Below are 26,529 nucleotides of genomic sequence, written 5' to 3'. Positions count from 1 at the left end.
CACACTCACACACACACACACACACACACTCTCACACACACACACACACAGCCACTTGTGACTTTTCATCACACGCGTCTCCTCTGCCTGTCCACTGATAACAGAGGGTCGCTGCGTCACGTACGGTGAGGAGACTCTGCCGGTTATGTCGGGTCAGTGTTCATCTGCTGGTGTTTCTAGAAGGACTCGCGTCAGCCTCGGCTCCCGAGCAGAGGTCAAGCCCGGCAGGACGGGACAGGGATTTAGCCGGGAGTTCCCACTGAAGGTTGGTTCGCCGGCAATTGTCGACTTTGTACAAAGTGTGTTGCGGCTTCCGAGGAGGATTTACAGTCCACGGAGGTGCCGAGTTTGGATGTTGTGGAATATTTAGTGTGAGACTCTCCTGCGGTCGGAGTGGAATTCTCCCGCTAATTTGTTTCTTCCTCCAATGAGGCTCGGTGGACTGACGGACCATTTGGGGTCCGTGTTTGGACTGGCAGGCTCTTTTATGTGGACAAATGGTGCTTCGTTTCACTTCACACATTAGTTTGAAATAGCTTGAAAGAACTTCTCGGTACGTGTGAATGTAACAACAATACTTGAAACCTAATGCCCTGTAGTTTTTTGTAAGAAAGTTAACACTCAAGGTACAATAACTGTCAAACAGTACAGCTATTGGAAATAAAATGAGGTATATCTTAATTTATTGGAATATTTGATGAATAAAATGTGACTAAATGCATATGTTAAGCCGTTTCACATGTTAATACATTGTATTTGCAAATAAAATAGCAAATATGTGTGTGTTTTAGATTTTAAATGTAGCAAAAGTGTGTATTGTGGGATTATTTTTTTATATGGACTTTTATATGTTAATTTAAACAAACTATAACTATTTCAAAAATACCCCAAACTTTAATTGAAATCAAAAGTTTTCTAATAATAATATTCGATTATTTATTTTCTTATTTTTGACAGTATAGAAGCCTCACTTTGGCTATTATTACTATATAATTTTGCTCTCTTATTGTTCTTTCATACTGTTTCATATACATGTTGTGTTATCAGTTTTATCTTGACCTTTAAAGTATATACTTTATTGAATATTGTTTTGATTGTTTAAGCGCTTTGTGACCCTGGTCTGGAAAAGCGCTATTGAAATAAAAATGACTTACTTACTTACATATTAATTTATTTAGTTTATTCCGTGTAAATCAGCATTTTCTGATAGATCCAAAATTCATAATATTTGACAGTATTTAATACATGGTGGATATTTGAATTTACACACCGACAATCTACATGGCTACAAACTTAATTAAATCAAATATATAATACATATGATTGTTATCCTTTCTTTAATGAAATAACGATGCACAGATTTTTTATTTCTTTTTCTTTTTGTATCGTACTTAGTTAAATGTTCACACTTTAATAACGTTTAGTAATCTAGATGCTACTGATAGATAACTGTCTAAATGGTTGCTTTACATGTGAATAATCCCTTTATAAATGAACGTTCTTTGATCCAAAGTGTGGTAAATTGAAGAAAAAAATGTATGTATGTATACATGTATATATATATATATATATATATATAATACGAGGAGTCAAAAGAAGCGTACAGGCCGTTTTGTATCATTTACCTTTAAGCAGTTTCCCAGCATATTACGTACGTCGGCACACAATAGAACGCGTGTCCGTACAACAAGTCCGAAGTGTTACCGAGCCCTTATTAGTCTATACACAAGACCGATGTGAGAGCGCGACTTCTGTATTTATAGCTTTGAGTCATGAGCCTGGACGCTGGAAGTGTATATCGACCCATCTGTGCGGCGGCTGCTGGTCACTGTTGTGCGACAATTGTCTGAAGTCGAGATGGATCGAGCTGAGATCGGACAGCGACGAATCAAATCAACTTCTCAGTCTTTACAATGTTTTTTCAGACGTATTTGTGTATTTCATTGAATTCTCATCAACACATTATTAAAGCTCTAAATTAGTCTGCAAGAACAACTCATTAAAAAACTATTTTTATCACCTTTCCCAAAGATTTAATTGGAATTTTACCATAAGTTTCTTTATTTAATAGAAATGAGATCCTTCACTTATCAAAAACATGCAAAATGGAGATAATTGTTGTACATTTGGCTTATTATGTTGCTTTAAGTTAGTGGTGTCGAACCCATGTCATGCTAGTAACCAAAGTCTTTGAACAGTTTGAGTCGCGGGCGGAATTATTTTGTATTTATCAAACTGTCTGTGACAGGAAGTGTGAGTCGAATTGCAATATTGTGTACCTTGAAGGCACAAACCTTATTATATCTACGTTCCTATCCTTCGACTTGTATTGTAAGTTTATTTGTTGACGTCTTTTCTTAGATTTAACACTGGCAGCTCTATAGGCCACCGTATCAACATGAACATTATTCTGCTTATTCTATGTTAAATCAGGGCTTAGGTGAAGTAGTTAAAACATGGAACAATCATGAACAAAACTCACTATTTTTGATTAATCTAGTCATAAATAATGGGTCATAGCCATATTAGACAAAATCTCTTATGGAAGAAGATTTGCGCAGTTTAACAGACTATTGAAGGCAACAAGTTCAGCATGTTTTGGTTTATTTAAGCTACTTGTTTAACATAGTTTGATTGTTTTTGTTAACTTTTACAATTACAAAATAATGTTGGATGTTAAAGGCAACGCACTTCAATAAATTATTGAACGTTTCACTTGAACTATAAAATATATACTTGAAAATATTTAGCTTTAAACCAAAAATCTGTTAAGCAAACCATAAATACAAAACGTATTTATTAATTATAATGACATTGAAGTTGGTTGCATTAAAACAAAAAGTTCAAGCAACTCCTTTCGATTGTTTAGATCATGGACTCCATCATATAAGTGGGTAAAGTTTTCCGGCAGTTAAAACAGGATGTATATTTACCAAACTGCCCCGAAAAGTATAAGTATGATAGCAAAATGATATTTTAGTACTCGCTTTATTATCTCAATGTTTAGCCTCCTTTAAACTCCTTTCTGTCGACGTCAGTTTTACTATGAAAAACATTAGCATCTTTAAGAACATGAACAGAAATCAACAGGATTTGTCCTCGAAGAAATATTACATGTAAACATACACTTTTAATTTGATTATGATTTTTGGACTAGTATTTGGTTTGTTACCGCGGGATCATTTCAGTTATGTATTTGCCATAAAATTATCCTATTTTGGTCAAAGAAAACCTGTAGGGTTTCTTGATATATATTTGGCAAGAAAGCTGAAAGAGCAGCCTCAGAAGTGGGCGACGTGAGAAGTTAATGATGTGACACTCTGTTAGCAAGGCACCGTCACCACTGCGAGAGCCAGCAACAACTTACAAGCCGGTGATAATATGACACGAGATTTAATTGCATTCATGTTATTCGCAAACTGCCGCATCTGCCACAGCAACCAACTCAGGAATAAAAATGTCAAAGGTTTTGCCCTGAAGACCCGGAGCAGTGGAGCCCGGAGCGCCGCACAGAACCGCCGGGTTCAGTCGGTTTAATTGGTGAAAGATTTTCGTCGTTAGCAAGTGTGAGCGGTGGCGCGATAGCACGCCTGTCAGGTGCTCGACATAGTTGATATGATGAATAGTTGAGTAAGACTAAGTTTAGACGGCATGCGAGGGCATTCGTCAGAAATTGAAAGGACGGGCCAGTCAAATGAGGTTACAGCACCGGGACCCCCGGCAGGTCCGCGGGTCTTGGTTACAGGAGCCGATCGCGAGCAGAGCAGAACCTTTGGGAAAGAGCGCTTACGCTGCGAAGCCCTTGATACTCGATCCAGACACGATGAATTTAATTAAAGCATGTACATAGTGTTCCGGCCCGACGGGTCGTAAATCTGCGACAAAGTTGAAGCTTACCTACGGGATCATTGTGCGGACGTGTCCCGGTGTCGCATCACAGCTCTGTTACGTCCACGAGGACCTGACGTCTTAATGTTCAATAATGGACTCTCATGATGTCTGGCTTAATGGCTATATTTCCTAACAGCTGCTTCACATATATTACATCTTCTCTGACCATTTCTGAATTATGCCTCAACAACTGTTCTGAACAAAGAGTTCACTTCTCGAAAAGTAATCGTGCAAGTAGGCGTTAAACGTATTCTCCATCTTTTGTTGTGAAGCCTTCTGAGTTATGGGGATTTGACTTTCTATAAAAGTAGGTTAGAAGTTGTTTTTTTATCCATGGACTTTCCTTAAAGCAGTAATACGTAAAATTGAAAAGATTGTTTCTTGCCACCAGAGTAACTTCAATGTCATTGAACGTCCATTGCCACATGCAACATGTACATTTGTTTACCAAACAAGTCAAAGACTTAAAGTGTGTCTGTGTTTTGTTATTGGTGGTCTCAAAAAAGTCTCTCAACATTTCGGACTTTAACAGGTTATATCAAAGAATGTGTCTTTTTTCATACTCAAGGCTCACTGGATTATAAGGCACAGTAAGTGAAACTAAACAGTCGGATGAATTCAACTTTATTCAACATTGTAATGCTCAGACGACCCTTTAGGCACTGATGTGTTGTAACTTACCAAAGTCGTACTAAAATATTTTGACTGATTTTTGAGTGCAGTCAGTGCACCATTTAAAATCGCTTTAAGTACAGTAAATACTACCAGAAATGCACCAGATTAAAAGGCGTACTCTCAGTTTTTAAGAGCCACATAAAAACATCACTCAGAAAATATCAACCAAATATGTTCAGAATGTTATGTAGTGCTGCTTTAAAATCCCATTCACATATCACTAAATTATGCGATTTACTAACCGCTCTAACGAAAAGATGAAATATCGATGTCAAAATTGTCTTGTTTACATTGTTCTGAAGAATGTCTACCCCACCTTTATTGTAAATACTTGTAACTTCATTATCGTATTTCTGTCTCTAATCAAAGTAAAACTGTGATCGATGAATATATACAGTATATTCAGTGGTCCCTTGCCATATTATGATCTTACAGATGGTTTTATTTGTACATGTTACTAAACTTTTAAATATATTGTATTAAACTGCAGTCAAGTACATCAAAGTGTCTTTGTTGACTCTCTTACAAACATGGGATTCATTTGAAGAGCAGATCAACACAACCACAGAACTTAGTGGGAGACTCTTATTACCGCCAGCAAAACATTCAACTCCCATGATGCCTTTCTACACACTGCTCTATTTGTGGCGGCAGATTGGTCTTTACAATATTGTGTTTAAATTGTACATCTATGTTGTTATGTCAAAAGTTATCACTAGCTATGATCGGTTGGCTGGGCGGCAAAGCATTACGTTACTGGGAGGGATGTTGAAAGGGATGGAATCTCATATGCAATGTTGAGTTTCCAACTGCTAACAAATGTTGAATAAAGCAAGTGAAAAATGAGTGATCAATACTAGGAAGGTTTATTTCATCAGGGTGGGTTTTCAGAAAGAAACTGGTGCAATAAACAAGGATCAAGTGTATAGTATATAAACTTTAGTCAAAGACTCCACAGTGTTTCAAAGTATAATTTCAAAATAGTTACTAACTATGGCTTTACTTCCTTTTTTCTTCAGCGGGCAGCCGTTGGACGATATCAATAAGAAGGGGCTCCTGGTTGGTGGCCAGCTGTCTGCTGGCGTTCCGTTGGGGCCTCAACAGCAGAACCAGCAGCTACTCCTGACTCCTGCCAGCCTCCAGCTCGCTCAGCTCCAGGCACAACTTACACTCCATCGCCTCAAACTGGCTCACGGTGGAAACACAGCAGCCGCCGCCAACATCCTCAACCAGGTCCTCTCCAATGTGGCCATGTCTCAGCCGCTGTTCAACCAGCTCCGGACTTCCACGATGCTGGGAAACCATCGCGGCGCCCTCCCGACCGGGGTTCTGGGTTTCCCCTCTTCAAACACAGCATTAGGGGCCTTAGGATCTGGAGGATTTAACCAAAACCCAGGGAATGTCAGAGTGAACCACAATGGTGGAGGAACTCAAGCCAGTCAACAGGGAGCAGATTTTTCCCAACAACCCGGATTGACGTATCCGTCCGACACAGACCGACGCCTCCAGTATGAATCACCTGCTGCAGAAGAGCCTCTCTTCTCCGGCAGTAAACAATCGAACAATATTGGATTCAAACAAGATTTCTATGGCCAGGACTTTACTGGAGCACAGTTCCGCGATCAGAACTTGAATGTTTACAACTCAGCTGGACAAGCGGAGCAGTGGAAAGTACCCGCTCACTCCGGAGCGATGGACATGGTGCCCGAAGCAGCGTCTGCGTGGACGGCAGCTGGACAGCCTTTGCGGCCCAGATCTGATTTGTATAACCCAGAGGAACCGACCTCCGACCCCAAGTTTAATCCCAAGAGTGGGGTTCCTCCTTTCGGCTCCGTCAGCAGACCCGGTTTTAGCGGCTACCAGCCCATACTGGGAGTCGAAGAAGCCATGTGTCCCGGCAGCAGAACGCTTCTGCCTCAGCAAATAAATGACTACCACGCCGTCATCCCCACTCAACTCCCCCACCAATGTAGCATCTGTGACAAAAAAGTTTACAACCTCAAGGTGAATCAAAAATAACTATCTCACCTCAGCAGAGCCGGAAGTCAACGTTGACATTTGTGTTTGCAGGATTGGGACCAGCATGTGAAGGGAAAGCTTCATCTTCAGAACCGGCTACTGTACTCAAGCGAAAGGTGAGGCGAGGCTTTGTGGTATAACCCCTCGAGGCTCCGTAGTATTGCCTAGCAAGGCTCTGTAGTATTACTTGCGAGGGTCCGTAGTATATCTCCACTAGGCTCAGTAATATTACTCAGCAAGGCTCTGTAATATTTATTTGCAAGGCTCTGTAGTATATCTCCAAGAGGCTCAGTGGTATTGCTCAGTGAGGCTCTGTAGTATTTCTCCATTAGGCTTTGTAGTATTTATCCAGGAGACTCCGTAGTATAACTCCGCAAGGCACCGTACTGGAATCAATAAAAGTTGGCCTGTAGTCTTGCTAAGCGAATCTCCGTAGCGAGGCTCCGTAGCATTACTCCGTAGCATTACTCCGTAGCATTACTCCGCCAGCCTCTGTTGTATTACTCTGTGAGATTCTATAGTATTAATTCACCAGCGTACGTAGTTTTACTCTGTAAGCTTCCAGTGTATTACTCCACCAGCCTCCGTAGTATTACTCTGTGGGCTTCCATTGTATCACTTCTCGAGGCTCTGAAATAATACTACAGTAGTTTTACTACTTCAACATCGTTCATATCACAACTTAGGAAAGAGAAGTTTTTTGGCTGAAATGAGGAGATAATTTCAACAACAAGTGTTTGTCCAAACAACACTTTTCTTCATGGCTGAATGCAGTACCAGTACCAGACAACACATAATAGACGAATATCCTGTTTTATTTTCACGTGTTATATTTACGGCTGATGCTTCGTTGAATTTGATCCGTCACAAGATATCGAAGCATGTCCGGCAGCTGAACTCAGCCTTCTGTGATTGTTGCAGCTCGGGGGTGGCATCGGCCGGAGCTGCTCACTACACAGTGGGTCGGACCTCTGATGTCAGCCTCTGCACGGCCGGAACCAACTCCATGGTCTACTCTGCGGCGGGTCAAGGTAGGACGTTCGATGGAACCCTCTAACAGAACAGACAGATGCATGGATTCTTCTGGACATCTGTGAAAATGTCAGAAATGTCTTCACAGATGCGTCCTCAGGAGCCAGCGCCGCGTACTTGCCAGCTGCAGCCATGAACACATATCCACTGTCGAACACAGGATTTACTGCACACCAGCCCGAGTCAAAGGTCAGGCCAATGTTGATTTGACTTATGCATTTAGGATGTATGTCTGATCGTGAAGCTCAACACATGGACGCATTTATATCGAAGATTAGTGGTTTATTACAAATGTATCATCATGAGTCTGAGAACCTTTGTCTTCGTTTATATTTTATCCTCTGATATATGGAAGTAGATCAATGACATCAGAATATTGAATGGTTGAACTTAACATTTACAAATTTTGGTAGTTTTTTTTTTATTGCATTCGTTTATTATTCTTGTAATAATTGAATTCAACCATTTCTGTATTGAAATGTTGATTTTCTTTTTAATATTAAAAAAATGAATGCATTGTTCCACACATAGAGTTTGACACTCTAATTCCAATAATTAAAAATATATATTCAATTTTTTATTTTTTTTATTTGTAGTCATTTAAATTCAATATAAAATGTTGATATAAGAGTCACAAGATATAACAAAAAGAGCAACAACTACTTGATCCAACTTTCAGCCAATTATGCAAAACACGAGCAATCGTTCAAACAAAAATCATTTAAACGTAACTTTATTGCTTAAAGAAAATAAGCAATTAAGTTTTAACATTTTGAAATGTTAAATTAATTCAATACATTTATGGCACTGATATAATTTCATACAATAAAAGCAGTTTAACGTATGTTTAAGATTTAAATTGAACGTTATGTTTTCCAGTAACGTTAACGGTCGTTACGATCAATGATCGCGGTTCCATCTACACTACATATAGACTGTAGAAAAAAATGCCGCCTCAGTTGGAATACCTGACCAAATTTGTTAGTTGCTGACTGGAGTTTTGAAAAACAGCAGCTGTTGACGGACCTCCCAAGCTACGACGAGCGTCTGGGAAAGCAGCATAGTGTTAATGATGAGGGAGGTGAAATGGAATTAGCCCCCGCCAAGCTAAGGAAAGCTTGTGCTGCACCAGCTTTCAACAGCCTCCGTCCAGCCTCGACCCCTGCCGAGAGCTTCTGGCTCAGTTTGTGACAAATAACCCAAATTCATACGAAGAGAATGTTCCTCGGATTCATGATGTTTCCTCGGCGGTCATGCTTGTTCGAACACGACAGGTGTTGCTTTTTGAGTTACTGTTTTAATGCCGTCTCCTGTCCAAAGATCACGCTCACTCACGTGTAATGGTTTTTTCTCTCGAGACATATTTGGTTTCACATATTTCTAGCAAAACCAGAATCAGAAACAGCTTCATTCACCAACTGTATATGACGATATACTTTATCTTGGACTGTTGACGCCTCGGGGAACTTGAAGTTTCTTCTGACAGAAACTAGAACAGAAATAGAAATAAAATACAATAATATACAAACATCGTGAAGTGGAATGTATGTGTAATAGTACCTTTTATAACAACTCCATGTGCTGCAGTCAAAGGTCACGAATGTAAATATAAGGAGAGGAAAACTTTAATTTGGTTCCTCAAGTCAAACAGTAGTTTGAGATAAATAAACACCAGATTATTGCTGAATTCCATATGGAGCAGCGACATAGAGGCCGGCGTTACGGACGCCCCGACTACAGCAGTCTTGAATTACAGACTGGTTAGAGGCCGGTAAAATGATCCGCGAAGTCTTGAGTGTGTCTGTGTAGGAACGTTCAGAGGGACCAAGATCCTCCAACATGGATCCTGCTTTGTACAAATAAACACACATGTCCTCAGGAGGAATCCCAGCCAGTGTTCGTGTGCAGGCGCGTCAGTGACAACAAGAAAGTGTGGCGTGACATATTTTCCTCCTCCCTTAAACCACCTGATACTGGTCCAGCGTGTCGACTTGTGCACGAGGCTTTCGTCAACTCCACATATGGCACAAGGTCACCGTCATCTCGGCCGGGGTTTTCCTGCTCAATACCTCCTCGAATGTAGATTGAATGACGTGTTTGATGGTGTATAAAACAATTTTATACCATCATAGAAGAGGAGGAGTTGTAAAATAAATAAAAAATAAATTTAAAATGTCTCAATAAAAGTCAAGCTAAGATGCACACGAGGGAAAAATCACATAAATCACAAGTTAATAGTGAGTGTAAGAAAATATCGCAATGTCTTTTTGCAACAATACCGTATTGAACAGTTTTGTATGGATTATTTTTACTTAAAATTAATTTTATTTTATCAACTTTTAGGTTTACATTTCAATATAATGTGTGTAAAATAAAATTATTCAATTTTTTTATTTGTTACAATTAACATGCAAACATTCACAGCGTTTCTTCATTTTTGTGTTGCAATGACCAGTGAGCAGTAAATATATTGTCCACAGCTAAAAGAACAATGAAATCCCACGAGATCTCAGCCATGACTGAGGACGAGAGGATACAGTGAGTCCAGCAGCTTTTAAAGATGATGTTTGGACATATTTTGGTTAGAAAACAAATGAAAGCAGTTACAACTTCGTCAAGAGTCATGTGGTCTGTAAATACTACAACACCAGAGCTTTCTCCGGTCTCTGTGATCGGTTGGTTCATTGGCACGAATGCAGCTCTGTGTAGAAGTTGATGGTAAAGAAAGAAAAGATGAAGTCGAGCACTTGTACTGCAGTCGCAAAGCGTGCGCAAAGTGAGATTCATTGAACGTAAAAGAGATTTTTCTTTGCTCAAAACACTCTATTATTTGCTGGAGTAAAATTTACATGCAAACGGTTACCTATGTGCAAAACATATTCTCAGGTGCTCAAAATTTCTATCTCAAAAGTCGGACAAGTCAACAAATTAACACAAAGAAAAAGCCATAGATTCCTGGCCTGGTTTCTCTGCAACAAGTTTATCTAATATCGGGTTTTTGTGTTTTACTCAATATCTCAACTTAAATTTTCGAGTGATTTAGGATTTTTGACATGCATTCTTTTCTTTCTAAATTAAACACATTCCAGACAGTTTTAATCAATTTCATAGACGTTTATTTTCTACTTGAGTGCGGCCTGCTAACAAATGCCTCTTGGGCGGGAAGAGAATCAGACTTTCATGTTAAAACTTGACTGTTTCAGATTAAATGTAAATGTTATCGAAAACTGTAACATTGAATCAATAAAAAAGCAACTTTTTATCACTTGGAAGAAGTTTGTTGTGAGAGAAAACAATGGATTTCTAGCAAAATTATCCTTAAATACCTGAAAGAGATCCTGATATAACATTCTATTAAGATTATGGTTCTTGGTCACTTCAGCATTTCTTCTTATTTTTCATCAAACTATTCCCTCCATTGGTAACCACTGCAGTGCAGGAAGAAGGGTCTTGGTTAACTCACACCCACTCGCCAACCAATCCAAACTCTTTCATTCCGTCTCAAGACGCCTCCGGAGTCGTTTGGCACCTCTTGTGTCTCGACATGTCGCGCTGACGTTCGCGCCACTTTGCCTTTGATTCACTGAGCTGACAGTCATGTCGTCTTCTTCCCGCTGTCTTGTCGCTTCCTGTTTGAAACGTGTTACTCTCTGAACTTCTGTTCCACTGAAGGTCAGATCCAAAACTGTCGAGGCTCTTATCAAACGTAGAATGAGATCTTGAAGGAACTGTTAGCAAGATGTGTTTTTATTTCAGGTTTTCTGACGGAGTTTAAACGTTCGGCGACTAAAGTCCGGGTCAAACATCAGTGAGCGAGGGTCGCCTCGACCAAACAATCCCGTCCTGCCTGAAACTCCAAGAACATAAACAGTCTATTTCTGAATCTGTTTATTGGGCCCAACCTGGATTGACCTTCATGTATTCTGGTGGTGCCAGTGGCTTCATGCTGCTAATAGAATTATCACTTCTGTGTCCGTGGCTGTTTATTTCACTCCGCCTGCCAGAAACCATTAAGACTTTGCAACAAATATCAGAGATTTGTTTTCCAGATATGATGTTTCACTGGGGTTTAATCAAATCTGTGCCTTTGGCAGGTTCACGTGGATTAGAAGCAGCTTTTCAGCTACTGGCCTGGAACTTCCTGTTAGTGTTGGGATTTAAGGACGGTAGTAGAAGGTAGTTCCTGATTCATGAAGCGTCTGCCTGTTGAGTCCGAGGCAAACTGGGGTTATTGTCTGCGGCACACAAGGAACTTCCCGTCAAGTGTATGAGTCAGAAAATAGTTTTAAAAAAGTGGTTGGTGGTAATGATGACACAGTTCATTCAATAACTTTCAACTCTGTGTCCCGATGCACCTCATTGAGTCACAATCCAAATGAATTTCAGTTTGAACACGTTTCCTCTGTGTTTTCTACTGTGAATGAGGGATGGATGAAAGAAAAATGATCCTGGTCCCCCCATAATAATGCAGTGATCCACCAGACAACAGATCCCTACACTAATAACACTTTCCCCCAAGTTATCAACTTAGTGTTGAATGTTAAAAATAATTAACATCTATTTCGGTCTATATCATTTTATTGTATATTTTACATTCCCAACCCCATGAAAAAAAAATCGTCTTTATTTTTTACGCAACTGGCAATAAACATGTTCTGATTCTGATAAATAATAATGAGCTGTTTATATCTCTCTTTATATGCAATATTTGTTATATATGAGTCTATTCATTAAACTTGATGTAATGACACGGATATCAAATACAGTCGATCCTCATTTTATGTTATGTAATTTTAAAATTTACCCCCTCATTTGAACAATGCAAAAACAATGTGTCCTTCCCAGCCCTAGAATCAATTTATATCAACCTTTATTTTATAGAGTAAAAACACAAAGAATACGTGTGCTGCTAACTTGACCAACTTAATTCTTCGTTTACTTCTGCTCCATTTATCACCTTTTTTGGAGTAATACAGGCTGATTTGAAGTATAAATAATGTGACAAGTGCATATTGCAATTAGGACTGTGTATTCACAAGTATCTGATATTATACGTATCATGATAGGGGTGTAACGACAAGATATATAGTGATAGTGTAGTAACAAGTATATATGTGTAGTATTGTCCAGTACTTGATTCTGGTGTTGTGATAGTGTAGTAACAAGTATATATGTGTAGTATTGTCCAGTACTTGACTCTGGTGTTGTGATAGTGTAGTAACAAGTATATATGTGTAGTATTGTCCAGTACTTGACTCTGGTGTTGTGATAGTGTAGTAACACGTTTATATGTGTAGTATTGTTGAGTACTTGACTCTGGTGTTGTGATAGTGTAGTAACAAGGATATATGTGTAGTATTGTCCAGTACTTGACTCTCGGTTGTGATAGTGTAGTATTGTCGAGTACTTGACTCTGGTATTGTGATAGTGTAGTAACAAGGATATATGTGTAGTATTGTGGAGTACTTCACTCTGGTATTGTGATAGTGTAGTAACAAGGATATATTTGTAGTATTGTGAAGTACTTGACTCTAATGTTGTGATAGTGTAGAAACAAGGATAAATGTTTAGTATTATCCAGTACTTGACTCTGGTGTTGTGATAGTGTAGTAACAAGGATATATGTGTAGTATTGTCCAGTACTTGACTCTCGGTTGTGATAGTGTAGTATTGTCGAGTACTTGACTCTGGTGTTGTGATAGTGTAGTAACAAGGATAAATGTGTAGTATTGTCGAGAACTTGACTCTGGTGTTGTGATAGTGTAGTAACAAGGAAATATGTGTAGTATTGTCCAGTACTTGACTCTGGTGTTGTAGTATTTACAGACCACATGACTCTTGACAAAGTCGTAACTGCTTTATTTGTTTTCAAACCAAAATATGTCCAAACATCAGCTTTAAAAGCTGCTGGACTCACTGTATCCTCTAATCCTCAGTCATCAAAGTATCCTCTTGTCCTCAGTCATAGCCGGGATCTTTCAGAATTATATTCAGCTGCGGAGGACGTAATGACTGCTGCCATCTAGAGGCCACAAGATGAATTTCAGCACAAAATAAATGAACGCTCTGACTATTTGCGTGTTCATTGTAAATATAAATTGTATTATTTTATTTTAAACATTCCTCATTGAAAAGTAAACCATAAACAACTATGATTAAAAATAAAATATGATTTGAAAGCCAAAATAAAATAGAAAAAGATATAGATAATTCAAAAAAAATGATCCTTTAAAACATTGATACAGTGCTGTTGAATATTGATGTTGTATCATGTAAAAAAACATCGCAATATGTCATTATTTTGATATTTTTTTGCGCACTTAGTGACCAGTGTTGTCTAATGACATCATTATAGCACAGTTTATAAACTTAAGCACCATTTGTTTACAACTGACCTGTCAACCTGTGAGTGTGACTATTTATCTTGTGCTGGTCATCGTCCACCAGTTACTCAGAGCATCTCCAGGTCCATATAAAAAAGGTTTCAAGGATCATCCTCAGTTGGCATCAACTGCTAAGGAAATGAAAAGGTGTGATGAAGGATGCGTGGGTGGCTGGTTTACAAGTCTGCAAATCCGAAAAAGAAACTTTCATGATGACCAGAGGACGCCTGCCAGGCTGCTATTAATAGTGAGGAAGTGGTATGTGTGGTGGTGTCGCGCTGACGTCCAGCAGACAGACCCCCCCCCCCCCCCCACACCCCCCTCTGACTTCTGTCCAAATTGATAAAACACTTTGCATTAATGACACCGTCTGGTTCAACTGAGGAGCTTTTTCTATTTTTAAATTGAACACGACATTTGTTCGAACCAGACGGGGGGATGTAAAGTGTGTTTAATCTCTGTTTGTTTGGGATCCATCAGGCGTTTCCACCCAGGAAAGCGACGGTCGGACGAGTGGTTCACATCTGCAACCTCCCTGAAGGAAGCTGCACGGAGAACGACGTCATCAACCTCGGACTTCCTTTTGGAAAAGTCACCAAATACATCCTGATGCGATCCACGCATCAGGTAGAGCTTGTTTTTTTGTTTTTTTAAATGACTCAAATGAACCATTAACAAACATGTTTCTCCGACACAGGCGTTTCTGGAGCTGTCGTATGTGGAGGCGGCTCAGGCCATGGTCCAGTACTACCAGCTCACCCCGGCCATGATCAACAATCAGAAGCTACTGATACGCATGTCTAAGAGGTACAAGGAGCTGCAGCTGAAGGTACGGTGGACCAACATGGGAGAATAGATCAGTGTCATCAGGATATTGAGGGAATTGAACATTTTAAATGTTTTTATATTGAAATGTTTAAGCAGTTCATTATTTTTTGAATAAGTCAATTTGACAATATCTATATATCGAATGTTTATTTTTATTGAACGCTCAGTCCCACAATCTGTGCTCTGTTGGTTTTGTCTGCTGACTCTATTATACCAACATGTTTATAATACATTTAAAAACCCTGAGTTAATGTATTGAATTAAGAGCTTTTTTTTTTTTTCAAATGATTAGAAAGAAGATTAGTATAATGTGTGTATTGGGTTTTTTTCTATTAAAATAAACCATTTAATATATAGATTTTGAATAATTGATATATATTTATATATACTGTATATATATACATATATATATATACATGTGTTATTGAATCATCTTATTCAAAACTGTCAAAAGGTTGAATTATTTTTTTGTTGAATAATTGAATTAAAGACATATAGAATATTTTCAAAATCAATGATTTTTTTTTACACATAGAGTTTGATATTCTTATTCTGATAATAGAAAAATAAATTACCTAAATTCAGTGTCAAGAGACAATACCAACAGAGCACCGAGCTACAGTACTTGATTCAACTTTAAAAATAATATTAATATAATTGAAAATATTACATTTTTCAATAACATTATTCAAAGACAAACTAATTTATCCTTTCAATATAAAAACGATTGAATTCAATAACAGAATTCAATGCTTAAAAAACAACTATTCAACATTTTAAATGTAAAGATCAACCATTCAATATTCTGATGACACTCATTTACTTCCATTTATAAATAATATAAATGCGTGAACTCTATGTTTTGATAAACTCGTTTTTCTATCCCTAGAAACCTGGAAAGGACGTTCAGACCATTATCCAGGACATTGCCTCCCAGTGGGACAGAGAGGAAATGCAAGAACATGAGCAGTAAGAATCCTTTGATAGATCAGCACGAGAGTTTCTTAACACCAGACTGATCTGCAGTGTTTTGCTGCCCTCTCTGGTTAAAAGCACTTTGTGGTCTCAAATGTGCTGAGTTGCACTCGAACCACAGAGGTGGCCTGTCCGTCATGCACCCCAGGTAAGAAGCCCCACCACTGCAGGGTCAGCAAAGACTCCCATCAGTGGGTGTTAAGTTATTCTTCTGCAGGACCTGAGGTGTGATCCGTGAACCGGCGACAGGTGGTGATGTCTCGTGGTCTCTCCACAGTTACGTCCCGGAGAGAGCTCGTTCCCGGAGCCCGGTCTGCCGCTCCTCCAGCCCGCACTCCCACAGCCCCAGCTTCAACTCCTGCAGCTCCGTGCACAGCCCCCAGGGGGCGCCGCCCAGGGGTCAAGAGCGCGGCAGCAACGGCATGGGCAGGAGCTCCTGGGAACGATCCTCGCACATGAGGCGGGACGACGAGAAGGACAGAGAACCCTGGAGGAACGGGAGCGGCCCGGACGACGAGCGGCCCAACGGACGCAGGAAAGGTTACTCCGACTTCTCCAGGGCGGCGGATGACCGGGACGAAGGGATGCGAGGCGGCAGAGACTGGTACCCGAGGGGAAGCCCGCAGGACTACTACAGGAGACTGGACGACGGGTTCTCCGGGAAAGAACAGATGTACAAGTCGGACAAGTCCAGGCAGTACCAGAGACACGAGCCGAAGCCCAGGAGGAAGGAGGGATCCGAGCACCACGGCTGCAGGTCCAGGCAGGTGGAGACCACCGACGACCTGTCGCCCGAAGAGAAGAGCTCGCCTGGCAGAGGTCGAAGCAAAAGATCGGGCAGGAAGTTCAGCCCCTCCGAGAAGAACGTGAGGAACACAGTGAGTAACATTAGAGTAACAGCAGAGTAACGTCTCCTTCACTCATGTTTTCCTTCTGCTTCACAGTCTAAAGAAAAATCCTCCTCGCCTCTGAAAAACAACAAGACACATGAGACCAGTGATGAGAAGCAGAAGGTTGTGGTGAGTTGAAATGTATCTTTCAGGGGTCAAAGTTAAATGTGGGGGTCACCAGAGGTCACTTCTGAAGGAGACTTGGGGTCTTTCAGATGTTTTTTAAAAAATGTCTTGTATCCAAATTTAATTTATTTCCGGTTGTTCAATGTTTTATGTGTTTTTTCGTGGTTTCAATGATAATTTAAGACATTTTTGTCTGATTTCACATAAGAAATCTGTTAAAGATAAAATAAAGTTATAAACAATGTTTCAGACTATACAGTAAAATAATAATCAGTGTATTATATAATTTTATAGTATTTCTCTGGCAGTCTTCATAGTATAATATCCAAAAGCTTTGTAGAATTACACAAGAACTCGTAGTACTAGGACATGAGGCTCAGTAGAATTACTTCTTGTGGTATAACTCTGCAAGGCTACTTAGTATTACTCCATGAGGCTTTGTGGTATTTCTCTATGATGCACGGGGGTACTACTCTGTGAGGATCCATAGTATTACTCCGCAAGGCTGGAGTATTACTTTGTTAGGCTTTTAGTACAACTCCCCAAGGCTGCGTAAAATTACTCAGCGAGGCTCTTTAGTATAACGATGTGAGGCTGCGTAGTATTTCTTTGTGAGGATCAGTAGTATTACTCCCTAAGGCTTCGTAGTATTACTTTGCAAGGCACATTAGTATAACTCCCAGAGGCTGTGTAGTATTTATCTGTGAGGCTAGGAGTATAGTCAGGAGCCTTGCAGGGTAATACTTGGGAGACTGACAGAGTAAAAATATTAAGTCTGTCTGACGGAGTAATACTATGAAGTCTGACGGAGTAATACTATGAAGTCTGACGGAGTAAAACTAGGAAGTCTGACGGAGTGATACTATGAAGTCTGACAGAGTAATACTATGAAGTCTGACGGAGTAAAACGATGAAGTCTGACAGAGTAAAACTATGAAGTCTGACAGAGTAATACTATGAAGTCTGACAGAGTAATACTATGAAGTCTGACATAGTAATAATATGAAGTCCGACGGAGTAATACTATGAAGTCTGACGGAGTAATACTATGAAGTCTGACAGAGTATTACTATGAAGTCTGACGTAGTAATACTATGAAGTCTGACGGAGTAATACTATGAAGTCTGACGTAGTAAAACTATGAAGTCTGACAGAGTAATACTATGAAGTCTGACAGAGTAATACTATGAAGTCTGACGGAGTAAAACTATGAAGTCTGACGGAGTAATACTATGAAGTCTGACAGAGTAGTACTATGAAGTCTGACGGAGTAAAACTATGAAGTCTGACGGAGTAATACTATGAAGTCTGACGGAGTAATACTATGAAGTCTGACAGAGTAATACTATGAAGTCTGACAGAGTAATACTATGAAGTCTGACGGAGTAATACTATGAAGTCTGACGTAGTAAAACTATGAAGTCTGACAGAGTAATACTATGAAGTCTGACAGAGTAATACTATGAAGTCTGACAGAGTAATACTATGAAGTCTGACGGAGTAAAACTATGAAGTCTGACGGAGTAATACTATGAAGTCTGACAGAGTAGTACTATGAAGTCTGACGGAGTAAAACTATGAAGTCTGACGGAGTAATACTATCCGACTTCAAACATGGCGCCTACTGCTCGGCCCGCACTAAAGCTCTACATGTGGTTCTGAAGCAGGAGAAGGAGCAGGAAGGTGCAGAGAACACGGACGAAGAGTGTTGGTATCCTAAGAACATGGAGGAGCTGGTGACGGTGGATGAAGTGGGAGGAGAAGATGATTCCATCATCGAACCAGACCTGCCGGAGCTGGACGAGCTGACCTGCAGAGTGTCTGCTGAGGACGCCGTCACGGAGCCGTCGATACCTTCAGAGACGCCGGACGTGTCGGGTCACAAGGATGGTGTCGAGGTGGTCTGCAGGGATGCTGCGAGTCAGGAGGACTCGTCTGCATCTGGGAACCCTCAGGGAGATCTTCCAGAGAGCGCCGGAGAAAAAGAGGCCCCTGAAGCTCACGACACAAACCTCAGTAACTTCCCCAGCGAGGAGTTCAAGGCCGCTCTGGAGGAAACATGTGCGTCTGACAGAGTGAGTGAGTCTCAGGAGGACACGATCCAAGGTCCAGCTGAGGAGAGCAAGAGTGTGGAGCAGGTCACTGAGCCTGTGACTCATGGAGCTCCAGCCAGAGAGGTCGTCGTCACTCAAGGTACGGACCTGTTTCTCCTCAATGTTGTCTCATCATCTGTGTTCTGTCAGAATTATTTGGGGGTTTACTTGAGTGTGCATCAGGGGCAGGTGGGTTCAGGTGTGAAGGAAACACCTGTCCTGTCAATCACTGGTTCAGATATGACCTATTTATACAAACATGTTAAATATGTAGATTTGTATCACAGGAAACAAAATATATTTGTATTTTTTACCACCACTTATTCAATCATTTATATATTGATTCGTTGAATTTCAAGTTTCAAACTTTAAATTGTTCCATTTAAAATGTTGTTTTTATAAAGCATTGCACGTTTTTGGTTTAATAATTGAATTAAATGTTTATATTCTAAAATGTTATGTTTGTTTTTCAATTCCAAAAGAGCCGCCATGATGGTTTTAAAAGTCTGATCCAGTAGCTCGGTGCTCTGTTGGTTTGGTCTTGTGCGACTTTTATACCGACATGTTTGTATTGAATTGAAAAGACTATGAATTAAAAAGTACATCAAAACATAATAAGGATATCCATTTATAACGATTTATTTTGAAAATATTTAAATGTATTTATTAAATTGCTCAAAAACACAAAAACAAATTCAATCTTTAAATTAAATTCAATTATTTTGAAGTGTCAGCTTTTGAAATTCAATATTCTGTTGATACTAATAAAGAAGCTATTTAAGTTTTAATGATCAAAAAGTGTATTTAATGTAAAAAAAACAAAACTATTTTTGTGATGTTTTTCTTTCTTCTCCTGAAGATATCGAGGCTCAAACCTCCTCCAACCAGCAGGACAAGGCCGTGAGCGAGCTGAGTATTCCTCTGGGTGAGTGTTTCCTCGTGGAGGATCTGTTTGTTCACTCATTATCTGGGGGGTGTCGCGGCAACGAGGCGCAAATGTCAGGGAGCCTCGACCTGTGATCCCGGCGCGATGTGAAGCACCGTTAATAAGAACACTGACAGTCTGATGCACGAGCGCAGTAATTGGCCGCATGCTGACCCACATCCATGACAGCTCGTGAAACGCACCCCAGAGAGGAGAGTATTTATATTGTCATTAGAGCAGGAGTGACGTGAGCGACACATGCTGGACCTGCAGCAACACTTACGTAACAACACAACCAGAGTGTCTGCACAATCTTGCTGGTCGCACACAAACAAGTGTGTTCTCGGCCGTTCTCAGTCACACTTGGAATAATTGTGATGAACAGTTTGTGACTTTGTTTAAAGTGTAACTAAACTGTGTATTTGTGTGTGTGTTGTTGTGATGTGTGACTCTAGTGTATCATCAGTGTGTGTGTGTTGTTGTGATGTGTGACTCTATTGTATCATCAGTGTGTTTGGTTGTTGTGATTTGTAACTCTATTGTATCATCAGTGTGTGTGTGTTGTTGTGATGTGTGTTTCTATTGTATCATCAGTGTGTTGTTGTGATGTGTGACTCTATTGTTTCATCAGTGTGTGTGTGTTGTTGTGTTGTTCGACTCTATTGTATCATAAGTGTGTGTGTTGTTGTGATGTGTGACTAATGTATCATCAGTGTGTGTGTGTTGTTGTGATGTGTGTCTTGTTTGTATCATCAGTGTGTGTGTGTTGTTGTTGTGATGTGTGACTCTATTGTATCATCAGTGTATGTGTTGTTATGATGTGTGACTCTATTGTATCATCAGTGTGTGTGTGCATTGTTGTGATGTGTGACTCTATTGTATCATCAGTGTGTGTGTTGTTGTGATGTGTGACTCTAGTGTATCATCAGTGTGTGTGTGTGTTGTTGTGATGTGTGACTCTAGTGTATCATCAGTGTGTGTGTGTATTGTTGTGATGTGTGACTCTATTGTATCATCAGTGTGTGTGTGTGTTGTTGTGATGTGTGACTCTAGTGTATCATCAGTGTGTGTGTGTTGTTGTGATGTGTGACTCTATTGTATCATCAGTGTGTTTGGTTGTTGTGATTTGTGACTCTATTGTATCATCAGTGTCTGTGTGTTGTTGTGATGTGTGTTTATATTGTATCATCAGTGTGTATGTGTTGTTGTGATGTGTGACTCTATTGTTTCATCAGTGTGTGTGTTGTTGTGTTGTTCGACTCTATTGTATCATAAGTGTGTGTGTTGTTGTGATGTGTGACTAATGTATCATCAGTGTGTGTGTGTTGTTGTGATGTGTGTCTTGTTTGTATCATCAGTGTGTGTGTGTTGTTGTTGTGATGTGTGACTCTATTGTATCATCAGTGTATGTGTTGTTATGATGTGTGACTCTATTGTATCATCAGTGTGTGTGTGCGTTGTTGTGATGTGTGACTCTATTGTATCATCAGTGTGTGTGTTGTTGTGATGTGTGACTCTATTGTATCATCAGTGTGTGTGTTGTTGTGATGTGTGACGATTGTATCATCAGTGTGTGTGTGTGTTGTTGTGATGTGGGACTTTATTGTATCTTCAGTGTGTTGTTGTGATGTGGGACTTTATTGTATCATCAGTGTGTTGTTGTGATGTGGGACTTTATTGTATCATCAGTGTGTTGTTGTGATGTGGGACTTTATTGTATCTTCAGTGTGTTGTTGTGATGTGGGACTTTATTGTATCATCAGTGTGTGTGTTGTTGTGATGTGTGACGATTGTATCATCAGTGTGTGTGTGTGTTGTTGTGATGTGGGACTTTATTGTATCTTCAGTGTGTTGTTGTGATGTGGGACTTTATTGTATCATCAGTGTGTTGTTGTCATGTGTGATCTTAAGCTCCGCCCACTGAAAACACTTTCGTTTTTCTGGAGATTCAATTTTGTTTACCATAACCACACCCACTCTGCTGTGATTGGTCGAGCATGGAGTTTTGTCACTGCGTGTCATCGATCCCAGAAGTCTCCCCCCGACAAGGGACTCGTTGTATAAACAAAGCGTGATTACAGCTGGAGGAGGAGTGAAGCCATTATTACGTGATAATGGACTCTCGTAACCTCTCGTTCGTCCAGATTTCAGAGCAACTTTATAAAATAATGAGTGTAAAACATGAGGAGGAACTTACTGCGTCTTGAGAGAAGAACATTCACACAAATGCTTGAAAAAACATTTGAATAATAATAAAAAAATCCAACATAAACATTGAAACTGTTAAATTCATCTTTATTCTAATAACACTGACAAACGAGTCCCTTGTTCTCAGTGTCTTACTGACCAACACTCTTTAATTCTCAGAGCTAATCCTGGTGGTTATAACTCGAGCCTCTCATTACACGAGCTCCAAAATGCCAAATGTTTATTTGTGTCGGACATGAAGTCACTCTCAGCCACAGAACTGCTCCTGATCGTCTGCTCAACCTCTTCATTAAGTCATCTTTTCACGGAATATTTAGGAAATTAAAAAGGAAAATGTGTTGTTATGTGACGACAAGATAGTGACGGTGATGCTAAGAGTCACTCAATGTCATCACTATTCTCGTCCTTTTTAAAAACGTTTGTAAATAAATTATAAATTTATATAAAACTTAAGTGACGCTAAATAACAAAGAGGGATTTTAAGTAACTGTTGATACAATACGTGTCACGATACAGTGTCAACAATACTATATATCGTTATACTGTAGTAACAAGGATATATGTGTAGCATTGTCGAGTGCTTGATTCTGGTGTTGTGATAGTGTAGTAAGTATATATGTGTAGTATTGTCGAGTATTTGACTCTGGTGTTGTGATAGTGTAGTAACAAGTATATATGTGTAGTATTGTCCAGTACTTGACTCTGGTGTTGTAGTATTTACAGACCACATGACTCTTCACGAAATCACAACTGATTTCATTTGTTTACAAACCATAAATATGTCCAAACATCAGCTTTAAAAGCTGCTGGACTCACTGTATCCTCTCGTCCTCAGTCATCACTGTTTCCTCGTCCTCAGTCATCGTGCATCCTTTAGCTGCAGAGGAAGTAATGGCTGCCATCTAGAGGCCTGAAGTTTAATTGCAACACAAAAATGAATTACTTAATACAAATATTAGAATGTTATCTGTAGATTAAAAAAACAACTAATTCTTTTATTTTAAACACTCTTTATTAAACTGTAAAAACATTTAAAAACTGTGGTAAAAATATCAATATAGTATATATCATGAAAAGTATTAATATTTCTTTCCACAGAATCATTATTTAATGGCCTTAATTTGACATGAAAACGTTAAAAATAAATCATGTATTTTTTGTGTTTTGACTCGTTTTCTCTCGTTTACTGGTTTATTTTTGAAGTAAATTTGACGGACGAGTCAAGAGTCTCGTGCTGTATCTCAAATCGCATACTACTCTTAGTATGCTAGAAGTTAGTATGCATCAGTTTAGTGTACGTACTAACTAGTACGCAAATTCTCCACAGATAGTATGTCTCAAATCAAACTCTGCTGCTACACACTAACCGGAGATCACATGACAGCTTCTTCTTCTACTTCTATTTAACGATGTTTCAACCAGCTGTTTGAACGCTATTGCCACCTGCTGGCAGCACGTTTTGCAAGTTTGGAAAAAGAAATAAAGAAAAAATATGAGAATATAAATAATCGCGAGATATTTCAGCTGGTATCAGCAGCGAAGACGTGTTTATCCTCCTACTGCTGCGGTAAATACACCTGTAAGTATATGAATATATATGCATTTATATATGACGTAACTTCCGTTTAAAACGTCACTAAGATGGCGGCTGTTTAGTGTGTTTAGTGTCCATCGAACCATACTCAGTTTTGTGGGCGTGTTAGTACGCCACTTTAGTGTGCATGGCGCACTAAATTTCGCATACTAAGAATTGAGACGCACTAACGCACTAAAAATACTAACTTTTAGTACGTTAGTATGCGATTTGAGACACAGCATCGGACTAACGACACCTCAGAGAAAATGCTCTTTTTTTTTTCAAAATAAAAGACGGTAATAATCAACACAAACATCACAAAGTGTCGCTAACACTCGTGTGTCTGCAGGCGTGGAGTTCGTGGTGCCGAGCTCCGGCTTCTACTGCAAGCTCTGCGGACTCTTCTACACCAGCGAGGAAACGGCCAAGTCGGCTCACTGTCGCAGCACCATCCACTACATGAACCTGCAGGTACACACCACTCTCTACACACACAGGTGCGCAGGTGTCGCTACAATGTGTCTGCACACACACACACACCCACACCACACACACACACTGCATGTGTCTCGGGTTTCTTAAATATTGTCCGCTCAGCGTAATGTTTCTGCGGAGCAGCTGCTCAGCTGACCGGCGTCTAACATTCCCAGTGACAACATGTCCAGCACCTGTGCTGTCCGTCAACTGCTGCACATCTGCTGCTGCGCTTGTCTTCGTTTCAACACTTTCACACTTTCGTTCTGTCACAGAGGAATTTAACGTTTTAATCTTTTAATTCAATGTTGTTTTTTAATCCTTATTATTATATATTTTTTTATAAGTAATTGATTTAAATGATTTCTGTAATGACATTTAAAATCTGAACAATTAAATGAATGTAAAAAATGTACACATAGAGTTTGATATTCTAATAAGTAAGTAAGTAATTTATATTTATATAGCGCTTTTCCAGACCAGGGTCACAAAGCGCTTAAACAATCAAAACAATATTCAATAAAGTATATACTTTAAAGATCAAGATAAAACTGATAATACAACAGGAGTTCCAGGAAATCAAGGAAAAGCCTGAACAATATTGAATAATTCAATATGTTGTCTTTTAAATTCAAAGATCCATGATTGGCTCAAAGTCTCTTTTATGGTATTGAATTTAAAAGGTTACAAATTAAAAAAAATATATAAAGAGAGAATTTAGAAAATGTGTTTTTAATTTATTGAATTTACAAAATGTACAATTGTCTACAGCCCTTGACCCTGAGATAACACAAGGGTTAATACAGACATTTGTATTTGTTCAGGCTTTTCCTTGATTATCTGGAACTCCTGTTGTGTTATCAGTTTTATCTTGACCTTTAAAGTATATACTTTATTGAATATTGTTTTGATTGTTTAAGCGCTTTGTGACCCTGGTCTGGAAAAGCACTATACAAATAAAAATGGCTTGGCATTTATTTATATTTTATATATATATTTCAATACAGAAAATTATTGAATTTAATTACTCAAAGAATAATTAAATCCTTCAAAAACAAATTAAACCTTAAAAAAAATGTGTCACTGATTCACTTCCACACAAACACAACAAAGAAGTGTTTTTGTTTGGATCTCCAGAGTGATTGTGTAGATCACAGGTGTGTGTGTGTCTGTGTGTGTCTTCGCAGAAGTACTTGTCGCAGCTGGCTCAGCAGAGTCTGATGATGGAACTGAACAAACCCGCCGTCACACAATAACCGCCGCCTTCGAGAAGACGAACAAACAATGTGACACAATTTAAACTTGAGGGTTTTTTTTGTTCTTTAAGGAACGCTGTTTAAAAGCTTTTCTTCTCGAGTTCAAATGTATTTCTTTGAATTTATCGCTAATAAAAATGTTGTTTAAAACTTCAGAGTTTGATTTTAACGTTTAATAATTGTCACCAGAATGCTAATCGGCTGTTAGCCTACATGCTAAGGGTAATAATTGAAGGATTTTGAGTGGATTTGTATTTAATTCTTTTGCCCAGTAAAACGAACTGAGGCAGATTCTCAGGAAAATACGTGTTTCTGTGATGGATTCAACTATTTATTGAACGTGTTTTTACACAAAACGCTGCGACCGTCACGGCCACGTCAGGTAAATGTAAAGTTGAAGGTCACGCCTAAAATAATCTCATCCCTTAATTTGACCTCCAGCCGGACCATGTTGTGTCTTTGCTGTTCTCATGTTGAATCACTGACTTTTATATACTGTGAATACTTTTGTCTTGCAATGAGAATAAACTTTTCAAAAACAAGTTGCTTCGCTTGAATTTTTCCGGTTTGTTTCTCATTATTTTGTCATTTTTTTTGCATTTATTTTGAATTTAAATGTTTTATCTTTTGAAAAACAGAAAAAAAACACAAAGAAAAAAAACAGTAAATTAAAAAATCCCAATAATATATATATATATATATATATATATATATATATATATATATATATATATATATATATATATTTTAAATATATATATAAATAAACCTAATGTATGTGATTTTGCAACTGAGGCAGCTTCTGTAAATTACATTCTTCATATTTGGTAAAAATGTAACTGAAAAAAATAACCCATTTAAACTAAAACCCATTAAAAACAATCCTCTAGTAAAAATTGCATTAAAACGTTTTGTTTGCACAAAAAAAGCAGCAATATATATATTTTTCTGAAAGACAAGAAATATATGTTTTTGCGATCATCATGTTATTTGTAATGAGTTGTTAAACTATCGTTACTATTCTAAGTCGTTAAAATAGTTTCGTGAGAATATATTTGCGATAATAAATAAGACTTTTACTTTAAAAAAAAAGAAAAAAGCAACTGCGTTATTCCAATTACTGCCGCCAGGGGTCAGAAGACCCGCAAGTGAAGCCACGGAACGTACGAGAAGAAATG

At 38.9% G+C, this 26,529-nt stretch overlaps 1 protein-coding gene across 1 annotated transcript in view; it reads left to right on the top strand.

Moving 5' to 3' along the window:
* Positions 1-25,780, top strand: part of rbm20 (RNA binding motif protein 20) — a 42,061-nt gene extending 16,281 nt beyond the window's left edge. The window contains exons 2-14 of the mRNA XM_087808324.1: positions 5,586-6,570; positions 6,637-6,701; positions 7,507-7,616; positions 7,706-7,806; positions 14,481-14,627; positions 14,698-14,829; positions 15,718-15,797; positions 16,081-16,681; positions 16,748-16,822; positions 18,484-19,012; positions 19,772-19,837; positions 23,971-24,092; positions 25,283-25,780. Coding sequence (XP_087664450.1) covers positions 5,586-6,570; positions 6,637-6,701; positions 7,507-7,616; positions 7,706-7,806; positions 14,481-14,627; positions 14,698-14,829; positions 15,718-15,797; positions 16,081-16,681; positions 16,748-16,822; positions 18,484-19,012; positions 19,772-19,837; positions 23,971-24,092; positions 25,283-25,351 — 3,082 coding nt within the window. The 3' untranslated portion in view covers positions 25,352-25,780. The remainder of the gene's footprint in view (positions 1-5,585; positions 6,571-6,636; positions 6,702-7,506; positions 7,617-7,705; positions 7,807-14,480; positions 14,628-14,697; positions 14,830-15,717; positions 15,798-16,080; positions 16,682-16,747; positions 16,823-18,483; positions 19,013-19,771; positions 19,838-23,970; positions 24,093-25,282) is intronic.
* The last annotated feature ends 749 nt before the right edge of the window (positions 25,781-26,529 follow it).

The sequence above is a fragment of the Callionymus lyra genome, chromosome 1 (genome assembly GCF_982586985.1).
Source record: "Callionymus lyra chromosome 1, fCalLyr1.hap1.1, whole genome shotgun sequence".
Lineage (NCBI taxonomy): Eukaryota > Metazoa > Chordata > Actinopteri > Syngnathiformes > Callionymidae > Callionymus > Callionymus lyra.
Note: the sequence above shows the minus strand (reverse complement) of the source record. Positions and strands in the feature narration are given on the sequence as shown.